Source organism: Poecilia reticulata, chromosome 19 (genome assembly GCF_904066995.2).
Source record: "Poecilia reticulata chromosome 19, P_reticulata-male-v2, whole genome shotgun sequence".
NCBI lineage: Eukaryota > Metazoa > Chordata > Actinopteri > Cyprinodontiformes > Poeciliidae > Poecilia > Poecilia reticulata.
The window spans coordinates 999192-1010343 of NC_088848.1; the positions used below are offsets into that span (position 1 = coordinate 999192).

The following is an 11152-nucleotide window of genomic DNA, read 5'->3' on the forward strand; positions in this document are numbered from 1 at the left end:
TTAGTACTGCAGATACTACTAAAAATAAAATATATGTACTACTACTACTACTAGTTATATCATGTTACTTAAAATTTGTCATCAGCTGGTGGGAACTAAATTTGTTATTGCAATATTTTGTAAAATATAAACCAGATATTTACGGACACATCACATCACAGTCTGACATCAAAACAAACATTTTCATTTAGATCCGTCAGAAAAATCTAATAAAAATCTGAATGATACAGGAGAATTTCTTTTTACCTTCCTTGAAATCAAACTTTAGAAAAATGAAGATGAGGTCCTGGGTTTGTGCTGCTGATAGATTTATTTATAATATTTGTAACCATCATTTAACCAGGAATAAGGAAAACTGATTTATAAGTGTGTAGCAGCAAAATAAGATAAAAACAAAACAAATTCAACCTTTAAAACATTTAAAAAATGAACTTTAAATGTCAAGTGGAAAATCCAGTGTGGACGTATTTTTAGGAATCATTTTGGTGAAGACGAACGCTCACCTCCATCTCTAACCGCTTGAGCTCAGTCAGACTGGATGGAGGACTTACGTCTGGACTTTGACTAGGCCATTCTTACCCATGAAACAAGACCAGGAGTCTGGGTAAGCTGCGTATACTTTTATTGAATCTGAAAATAAACACCAATATAGTCATAAAACCAAAGCAGGAAACAGGAAAACAGTCGCCAGTTGTTCCTTCTGTCTCAGACTCTAAAGGTTGATATAAAAAATAAGCTTTCTGTCACATTCTGCCGAGTCGTATCTACACTCCTCCTGCTGTACACGTCCACTTGCTCACATTCGATTAACTCCATACGATAATCCTCTTCCTGGTCCGGACTTTTCCTCTGAGTCCTTAAAGCAAAGCTGAAGGCGAAACAGAAGCACAAGAACACGAACAAAGATGGAGACTTTCCAAAAGCAGAAACTTTTTCACTGCAGATTTTCTCACATTCACTCGTTTCCTCTGCTCCTGCTGAGACCAAAACTTTTGATTTAGTTTCCAAGGCTGCAGGTTGAAACCAGACATTAATCCTCTGTGTAAAAAGGTTCTGACGATAAATCAGAGTAAACTTTTCCTGTTTTAGGTCAGTAAGAATTACAGAAATCATTCCAGTTTGATAGATTTTAAACAACTTATAAAGAATTTCTTTGAATTTAAACATTCATAAACCAAGTTTATGACATTTGACCAGTGGAACTGAAGCTTTTTCATTCGTATGAAGGAATTATTTACTGTGTTGCAAGTTAGTTTTGTCTCGTTTCAGGTGTAATAAGATTTTTGCAGTAGAAACTAGAAAAAAATACTTGGTGGATTTTGTGTTTTTTGCAGTGTGGCGTAAAACAGCAGCAAAAACTAAACCTATCGTTTGAAAATATCAGTTTCCTGGTGATGCATCAGCCTGGCTACACATCATCGCTCAGAGATGAAGAAGCCATCGCTGAAAAAGAAACTTAAAGAGACAATTTACAGCTTGTCAACAAACACAGAGACAAACATCACAGGAACTTTAACACGTTCATTTCTATTAATCGCAGTAAAGATTTTAATGAATCTCTTTTTTGGAACCTTTGTTTTCATGCGTTTCCGGTACGCCCGTAAATGTGACGCACAGAGAAGATGGAGGATGAAGCTTCTTCTTCTTCTCTGGTTAAATTCTGCTTTAATCTGATTGGACGCTGGAAAAGACTGCTGACAGCAAAGCTATGCTAGCCTGAGATAGCATCTTAATGCTAAACATGTTAGCATTAGCTAGTGCTAATGTTAGCATCAACAATCCATGTTTCTAAAGGAGCTCCATGAATGATCGGGGTTTTGAATTGAGTTGTTCGTTTTTGATTAAATTGACTAATTAATGAAAGACCCTGGAATTAACTGGATTTTAATGGAGGAAAGTCTGATGGAGGAAAAACTGGAACGTTTGGATCGACTCCAGCAAACCGCCCAGAGACGCTCTGATCCGAGTGAAATATTGTCTTCCTGATAATCTGACATTTACCCAATAGGGCTGCGGCTGCCCTAACTGGGCTGAAACAGGAAAATGACCTGTGAGAATAAAGGTTGTGTCGTTTTATACAGAGGACGTAAATATCTGGCTTCAACTTCAGATCAGAATAAATAACAGCAGAAGCTGCAGATTTCGCTCTCAAACAAAAGCTAATTGATCTTTTTTGATCGACTACACGTATAAATCACAGTTGTGTAATTTTAGTCCTTTTTGTGCACTTTGATGTTTTCATTCTGTTTTTTTTTGTGCAAATTGAGCCTCAGTGTTGATGTGAAGGTGAAAAGGAGCAAAGTTTAGCGCCCAGCTCCCGATTCCAGCTGAAACGAAGCCCAAACTGGTCCAGCTGGAGCTTCTCCTCCTTCCACTGGTTTCCCATCAGGCTTTGGCTCACGCTCCCACCGGCAGACACACGGACAGACGCTCTGGGTCCTCGCTCGCTCGCCCGCCCGCCGCCTCCCTCACCATTCATGCCTTCATTCGCTCGATTTGGATTTGAAAGTCCGGGGGTTCGATGCCCTTCGGTTGCTACATGATGGGAGACAAAAAGAAACGTCAGAAAACCAGGCGGTTCGCTGGCAGCTGAGAGAACAAAAGGCATTTATTTATTTATCCTGCACTTAAAAATGATAAATAGTTGGTTTTTTTACATTATTTTCTTCACATGCTCAGCAGAAAATTTACAAGCAATGTTTTAATTAGAAACTTTTGAAAAAGGGTCTAAAAGTTGTACAGTTTCCTTAACTTGGTCAAAAACTGCAAAAACAAAAATCTTATTTTTGTTCAGTTTCTAATACAAATATTTTAGTTCAGTTGAAATAAAACAATACAAATAACTTTTCATCTTGTTTTAAGTCAATAATTCCTTACCATTGATGAAGTGGCTCTAGATTTACTGGCAGATTATTTCACTCATAATATGGGAAATATGTTTTATTTTAAGTGAAATAATCTGCCAGTGGAACTAGAACTGGGTTGCTAGGTAACGGGCTGGGCTTGGCAGGGGTTGCTAGGTAACGGGCTGGGCTTGGCAGGGGTTGCTAGGTAACGGGCTGGGCTTGGCAGGGGTTGCTAGGTAACAGGCTGGGCTTGGCAGGGGTTGCTAGGTAACGGGCTGGGCTTGGCATGGGTTGCTAGGTAACAGGCTGGGCTTGGCATGGGTTGCTAGGTAACGGGCTGGACTTGGCAGGGGTTGCTAGGTAACGGGCTGGACTTGGCAGGGGTTGCTAGGTAACGGGCTGGGCTTGGCAAGGGTTGCTAGGTAACGGGCTGGGCTTGGCAAGGGTTGCTAGGTAACGGGCTGGGCTTGGCAGGGGTTGCTAGGTAACGGGCTGGGCTTGGCATGGGTTGCTAGGTAACAGGCTGGGCTTGGCATGGGTTGCTAGGTAACCGCAACTAGAACTTTTTCATCTATATTAAGGAATAATTTATCTAAAACAGCTTCAACATCTCGATGAAAAGTTTCTTGTTTTGATTTATTTCCAGTTATTTGCATTAGACTAAAATTACTTGATAGATTTTGTGTTTTTGCAGTGCAGATATATTTTTTAAACTAGACTTGTCACAATTAGCAATAAATCAATTAATCACACGATGAGTTAAAACAAAATCAGTAATTTCCATTTGTGTTGTTGTTTCTCTAATAAACCTGGGTGATAAAGTTTCTTCCTGCTGATTTGGTCTCAGCTAAACCTTTTTTTGAAGGATAAATTCGTTTTGGAGACTTTATCATTTTTAAATATGTTCAGCAGTTTAGTTTTAGTTTCAACCATTTTTATGTGCTGAGTAATTCAGAGTTAGCGTCTGCTAATGTTTTGTGTTTAGGAGTTTACAATTAGCTTCCATCGTTTTTCTGTGTTTAGCGGCTTAGCGTTAGCTTCAGCTAACTTTGCTTTGCTTCTGTTTTCTTCATTGTAGGTTTTTACTTATGTTTTCTGCACTTGCAGCTTTTTTCTTTTTCCATTCATGTTTTGAAGTTTACATGATTCCTGTGTTTGCGGCGCGTTTCGCTGTCTGTGCCTGTCGGCTGCCTGCAAAGTCCCAATAAAAAGCAGTGAAGTTTGAGTTGTAGCATGTGAATTCGTCTGCAGGGCGCTGTGAGCAGAACGGCTGAAGCTGCATCCTGTCAGTCTGACTGAAGGCTGAGCTACAAGCAGCTGCTGCCATGTTTCCACCATGAACAGGTGATGATGTGTGAAGGTGTTTCTGACCTGCAGCCGCCAGCAGGAAGTCACTTTGCCAGATGTTCAAACGGGACACTGACCTACATGGAGGAGAAGAGAGGAGCTTAAAGCAGCTCAGATGCTAAAAATCTGCAGACGACCCAACATCTGTAGATATACAGGAAACAGATTCTTGGTGATAAAAGTTCCTGATTAAATTTTCTCTCTTGTTGAATATTTTCTTCACTCGTCTGTTTCTTCCTCTGCTTCTTTCATCTCGTCATCAGTTCATATTCAACTCTTTTCTGAGGAAAACAGAGTCAATATACATTTTCAAATAAATTTTTAAGCTGCATTCAGCCTTCAGCTCTGCCTGGTTCACTTTAATCCAACTCCAGATCATCTGCCTAGTCAAAGTCCGGTCTGGTTTTTGAGGTGTGAACTCTAGTCGACCTCTGACCTCTGGTCCTCCAAACCTTGGTCTGGGTTCGGTTGAAGTGAACTCTGGTTCGGTTTGAATGTGAACGCCAAGCGGACCAGAGACCGCTCCAGCAGCAGGAAGTGGACTACAGCGCAGGGCATTCTGGGTAAATCCAACCAAAGCTAACATGTTAGCCTAGCGCTAGCAGCAGAAATGGCTCCTGGTCTTTAGCCTAAAGAGAAATCCTCCAACCGCTAAAATCCTCCATCTTGTTTCCATCTGGTGAAGAAGGAAGTTGCTCTCAGTGTCTTCAGAGGTTTTTGTCGTTTCCTTCAGTGGTTCTTGGTGCAGCGCCCCCACAGGCCAGGAGGGGAACAGGTTGGTTTGACTCAGAGCAGCTGGAGGTGGAGCAAATGTTCTGGTTCCAGAACCGAGTCTACCGGACCATCACCCTAACAGTCCAAACACCAGTGGACCAAACAGGCTAGCAGAGGGCGGTCCTCGGCTAAAGGTGGGGTCCCCATCCCAGACGTCCTACCTGTGAGGCAGTGATGCGTGACTGGTCTAGGCGTGCAGTGAGGTCAGAGGACGAGACGTTGGCGGGGGCGCCGCGGTGGAGCCTCATCGCCACCTTCCTTTCTCTCTCGGCTCTCTCGGCCCGGCCCGCCTGAGGCGACCGGTTGCCTGCGCGCAGCAGACAGCGGTCAGAAACTAAACCTCGTCTGACGGTGTTCTGCCCAAAAGGCCTCCTGACCTGACGGCTGGGCTCCACGCGACGCCTGGTTGGAAGGCGCCGTCTCTGGCTCGATCCGGAGTCGGTTGGCGGCACAAGGGTTCGGACCTGGAGGCAGGGCTCGGCCTCCGGCTCCTCTCTGACCCGCGCCGGCTCGGTCCTCCCCTTCCTTCCCTTCTCTCCTCTCTCGCTCCCCGTCCTCTGCTGTCCTGCTGGAACCCTGAAACAGACGAAGAAGAGGATTCAACACGGCACACAGTATCACCGCAAATACCTCATAACCCAGTCAAACATGGTGGACAGCACCCAGAGGGAAGGGCTCAGCTTGGATGTGACTTTGTGGAGCTGATGATCAGAGAAGCATCTCTGGACGATGCGTTTTGGAAAGAGTTGGAACACGTGGAGCTGAAAACGGTGGCATAACATACAGAGAAGAACGGATCCATTCGAACAGCCAAAGTTCTCTGGAAGATGTTTCCTTAACTCAAAGAGACAAAAACACGACACTCACAAACTTCAGCATGTTCCAGTCGAAGACGTAGTCGTAGGAGAAGCCCTGCCTGTGGAAAAGGTTCCTGAAGAGCTGCCTCAGGTACGAGTAGTCGGGCTTGTCGTCGAACCGCAGAGAGCGACACAAGTTCAGGTAGGTAGAGAACTCGGCTGGCGGAGACAGGAAGGAATGGTGAGGATCTCAAACCGTTTCAAAATGGCGCGTTCCTCCTCTGACGTCCCACTCACAGGGGTATCCTTTGCAGAGCACCTCAATAGGGGTGGACATCTTCTTTTCACTGATGCGTTCGTACTTCTGCCTCTTGGTGGCGGCCTTGAGTCCTTGCCAGGGCAGCGAACCCAGGTTGAAGTACATGAGGACGTAACCCAGAGACTCCAGGTCGTCTCGTCTCGACTGCTCTGTGGAGGAAAGCTCAGCGGCGTGAAGCGGCGGCGCGGTGAGACCGGAGGCCTGCGGGGGAAACTTACCGATGCCCAGGTGGGTGTTGATGGAGGCGTATCGCGCCGTCCCGGTCAGGTTCTTGTTCTCGCGGTAGGGGATGTGCTGGTGCGTTCGAGCGTCTCGGTACTTCTTGGCCAGGCCGAAGTCGATGATGTAGACCAGGTTGCCCTTCTTCCCGAGGCCCATCAGGAAGTTGTCGGGTTTCACGTCTCGGTGGATGAAGTTCTTGGAGTGGATGTATTCGATCCGGCTGATCTGGGAGGAAAGGTCGACCCGGCGTTGGAACGAGTCAGAAGCCCAACGTTTCCGTCTCCGTTGTGCCCCTAAAGGGCGATTCCACCGAATGTTCCACTAAACTGAGTCATTTTAATTAGGTAAAAACTCTTCAAACATGGACTACACATTAAAACCAGAATATTTAAAACCTGGCTTGTGATTTGTTAAACCTTAATTTGATTTGTGAAAATTAATTAACTATAGTGTATTCAACCTGAAGCCAACTTCAGCTCTGTATTATACAGTTCATGTTTTATGTCACGCTGCATTTCAGTAAAGTGTTTAAAAACACGTCAGTGTTTGTCACTTACAGACATCCAGGCCAACCATTTCCTGTTTTAAAAACAAGTAAGAGTTGTGAGTGAGAAGCCTATCCAAAGCTAACGGTAGCCTATCTAATGCTAACACTAGCCTATCCAAAGCTAACGGTAGCCTATCTAATGCTAACACTAGCCTATCCAAAGCTAACGGTAGCCTATCTAATGCTAACACTAGCCTATCCAAAGCTAACGGTAGCCTATCTAATGCTAACACTAGCCTATCCAAAGCTAACGGTAGCCTATCTAATGCTAACACTAGCCTATCCAAAGCTAACGGTAGCCTATCTAATGCTAACACTAGCCTATCCAAAGCTAATGGTAGCCTATCTAATGCTAACACTAGCCTATCCAAAGCTAATGGTAGCCTATCTAATGCTAACACCAGCCTATCCAAAGCTAACGGTAGCCTATCTAATGCTAACACTAGCCTATCCAAAGCTAACGTTAGCCTATGGAATGCTAACACTAGCCTATCCAAAGCTAACGGTAGCCTATGGAATGCTAACACTAGCCTATCCAAAGCTAACGGTAGCCTATCTAATGCTAACACTAGCCTATCCAAAGCTAACGGTAGCCTATGGAATGCTAACACTAGCCTATCCAAAGCTAACGGTAGCCTATCAAATGCTAACACTAGCCTATCCAAAGCTAACGGTAGCCTATGGAATGCTAACACTAGCCTATCCAAAGCTAACGGTAGCCTATCTAATGCTAACACTAGCCTATCCAAAGCTAACGGTAGCCTATCTAATGCTAACACTAGCCTATCCAAAGCTAACGGTAGCCTATCCAATGCTAACACTAGCCTATCCAAAGCTAACGGTAGCCTATCTAATGCTAACACTAGCCTATCCAAAGCTAACGGTAGCCTATCTAATGCTAACACTAGCCTATCCAAAGCTAACGGTAGCCTATCTAATGCTAACACTAGCCTATCCAAAGCTAACGGTAGCCTATCTAATGCTAACACTAGCCTATCCAAAGCTAACGGTAGCCTATCTAATGCTAACACTAGCCTATCCAAAGCTAACGGTAGCCTATCTAATGCTAACACTAGCCTATCCAAAGCTAACGGTAGCCTATCTAATGCTAACACTAGCCTATCCAAAGCTAACGGTAGCCTATCTAATGCTAACACTAGCCTATCCAAAGCTAACGGTAGCCTATGGAATGCTAACACTAGCCTATCCAAAGCTAACGGTAGCCTATGAAATGCTAACACTAGCCTATCCAAAGCTAACGGTAGCCTATCAAATGCTAACACTAGCCTATCCAAAGCTAACGGTAGCCTCTCAAATGCCAAGCTACACAACGATAACGTTAGCCAGTCCCAGAAATATAAAAGCCCAGCCCATCTCTGTCTGTCGTTCTCTCTCACCATCTGATCGGCCAGCAGCAGGACCGTCTTCAGGCTGAATTTGCGGGAGCAGAAGTTAAACAAATCCTCCAAGCTGGGCCCCAGCAGCTCCATCACCATGACGTTGTAGTCGCCCTCGGCGCCGCACCACTTGATGGAGGGAATTCCCACTGGAGGGAAAACATCGGAGCGTTGGGAAACTGGATCCGTTTAAACCCGTGTCATCCGGAATCCTCACCTCCTCCCTGCATCATCTTGTAGAACTTGCTCTCAATGTGGAGCTGCGGATGTTTGGTCTTCACACATTCCAGCTTTATGGCGACTTCCTCTCCTGTAGCGATGTTTGAACCTGATGGACGGACGGACAGACAGACAGACAGACAGACAGACAGACAGACAGACAGACGGGGCTTCATCAATTCAGATTTAAGACTTTTTAAACCCTTTAGGTAACAACAAAACCGTTTAGCACAGAATGAATGAAGCATCGTCCAACCGACTGGCCATAAATTTACACTTAAATCACAACAGACACAAAAAGCTAGCTTAATTTAATTTATCTGATTTAATTAACACAGTGGACATTAATCAGATTTACAGTGCAGTGTGAACACGCCGGAATTAGCACAACAGCTAAACTTTGACCGTTGCTAGCTATCGTTTTAGCTACATTCGTTTTTCTCCACCCTCTGTTTCCACTGCAGGAACCAGAACCAATTTTCCTGTTAGCTGCTAATATATCTATGTTAGCTAGCAAGGATATATTATTATTATTATATATTAGCAGTAGCCTCAACCTCCTCAAGTCACAGAACGCACCTTACAGTAGGGCCTAGTCAAAGTCCACATCTAACTCTAACTTTAAACCTAATATTTAAAGATGTTCTCCATCTAGTCTGACTGACTTTGATCCCATTTTTTAGCAAAAGTGAGGACAATTTTTAGGTCTTTAGACTTTAAAATATCCCACAACATGAATTTCACAGACTTACAGCTGGATACAAAATGCACACCACACTTTTCAGATTGAAAAAGAAGAAGTCCGAGTATAGCACTGTAAAAAAGAATGAAACAAAAACCTGAGACGTGTGTGAGTAAACCAAGGAAGCTGCGACTCTCACCCAGGTAGATGTCTCCAAAGGACCCGCTCCCTATCTTCCTCCCGAGGCGATATTTGTTCCCAACGCGCAGCTCCATCGCTCCGCAGCGCTTCACCTCTCTGGGACACAACACAACCCGTCAGTCAGCCGCCGCGGATCGATACCGCAAACACAGAGCGCTGCAAAGCTGCAGGAAAAGGAAACTCTGCTGTGTCATGAGCGCAAAGAAAACTGGAGGAAGAGGAGGAAGTAAAAGCAGCGATGAAGATGAGAACCGACACCACTGATCCGCAGAAGCACCGAGAGCCGCAGCAACAAACTCAGGAAACGGTCAGTTTGTGACGGCAGGAAATGATCAGCAGCATTTTGGTTCATTTGTCAGGAGAGAGAAAAAGAAACATGAGATATTATTCATTCATCCATAAATGCTAAAGTTCAACAATAAACATTTAATTTGCTAACTAAATATCCAACAAGATAGTTTAAATATTTAGTTCAAGACTAAATATTTAACTTCCTAACTAAACATTTAGATCTGAGCTAAATAGTTAGCAAATAATTAATAGTTTGTAAATATTTAGCATGGGCTGCACAGTGGCGAAGCTGGTAGAGCTGCTGCCTTGCAGCAAGAAGGTTCTGGGTTCGATTCCCGGTCTTTCTGCATGGAGTCTCCATGTTCTCCCTGTGCATGGTGGGTTTTCTCCAGGTACTCCGGTTTCCTCCCACAGTCCAGAAACATGACTGTCAGGTTAATTGGCCTCTCCAAATTGCCCCTAGGTGTGAGTGTGTGTGTGCATGGTTGTGTGTCTCTGTGTTGCCCTGCGACAGACTGGCGACCTGTCCAGGTGACCCCGCCTCTCGCCCGAAACGTTACCTGGAGAGGAACCAGCAACCCTCCCGACCCCACTGAGGGACAAGGGTGCAAGAAAATGGATGGATGTAAATATTTAGCATCATATGGTGAAGATGTCGAAGGATTAGATCATTTCCTCCTCTATTAACAAACTAAATGACCTAAATTATCTCCCTGTGTTGATGCTGGATGAGTGAGACCGGACCGGACCGGACCGGGACGGGCTGAGTTGCTGCCGCTGCAGGGAGGGCAGCCGGACCCCCCGCTGCTCCATGAGAACCCACAGCCCGGACCCAAACGCAGGAAAACGACCCGCCTCTAACGCATCCGAGCAGAAATTCCGCCAGGAGCCACAACAAGGCGGGACGCTTCACGCATCTGCCCCAGATAGCGACGGCCGCAGCCGCAGCATCGCGTCCCAACCGCGCCCTGCAGCCCAACACGACCCAGAACCTCCAGAACCTCCAGAACCTGCTCACCGGCTCTGTGGTCGCTCCGTCTCAGTCAGGACCATGGACAGCGGCGCGCCGACGGAGTGCGGGACGGATCATTCCCTCAGAGATGCGTGACCTGAACGCGCAGCCCGCACGCCGCGCCGCCTCTGCGTCGCTCCCGCCGCAGCGCTTCGGCTTCACTGCATTTTACAGGAAAGTCAGAGAAATAAAATATAAATCAAAGCCTGAGAGTCGCTGATCCTCCGCTGCGTGGCTGCGCCTCACACCCAGTCCGCTCTCAGTTTACACCGCTCACAATATCAATGATGTCATCCGCAGAGATGCCCGGATGTTCTTAAAGCAGCAGCACCTCCACAGGTTACGCAATCAGAAACGTTCACCAACAGGCTGCAACGGTTCACCTAAACACAACATTCATGTTAACTAAATATACTTAACTTGCCAACTAAATACTTAGTTATCTTTGTTGCAAACTTACTATGCCGTTTCTGGCTAAATATTTAGCAGTTAAATACT

At 45.3% G+C, this 11152-nt stretch overlaps 1 protein-coding gene across 2 annotated transcripts; it reads right to left on the minus strand.

Annotated features, from left to right (window-relative positions):
* Positions 1–605: 605 nt before the first annotated feature.
* On the minus strand, positions 606–10943 carry csnk1e (casein kinase 1, epsilon). Of its 2 annotated transcripts, none has more exons than XM_008436264.3 (11): positions 10661–10943; positions 9350–9447; positions 8467–8577; positions 8250–8398; positions 6302–6530; positions 6062–6232; positions 5835–5983; positions 5345–5543; positions 5129–5274; positions 4218–4270; positions 606–2535 (listed from the first exon to the last, which is right to left on the minus strand). In XM_008436264.3, exons 1-10 carry the CDS (start codon positions 10693–10695, stop codon positions 4238–4240), a joined length of 1320 nt encoding a protein of 439 aa, XP_008434486.2. In that variant the 5' UTR covers positions 10696–10943; the 3' UTR covers positions 606–2535; positions 4218–4237. The 2 variants fall into 2 exon arrangements, with proteins under 2 accessions (XP_008434486.2, XP_008434487.1); XM_008436265.3 differs by having other exon boundaries at positions 9350–9515.
* Between the last annotated feature and the right edge of the window lie 209 nt (positions 10944–11152).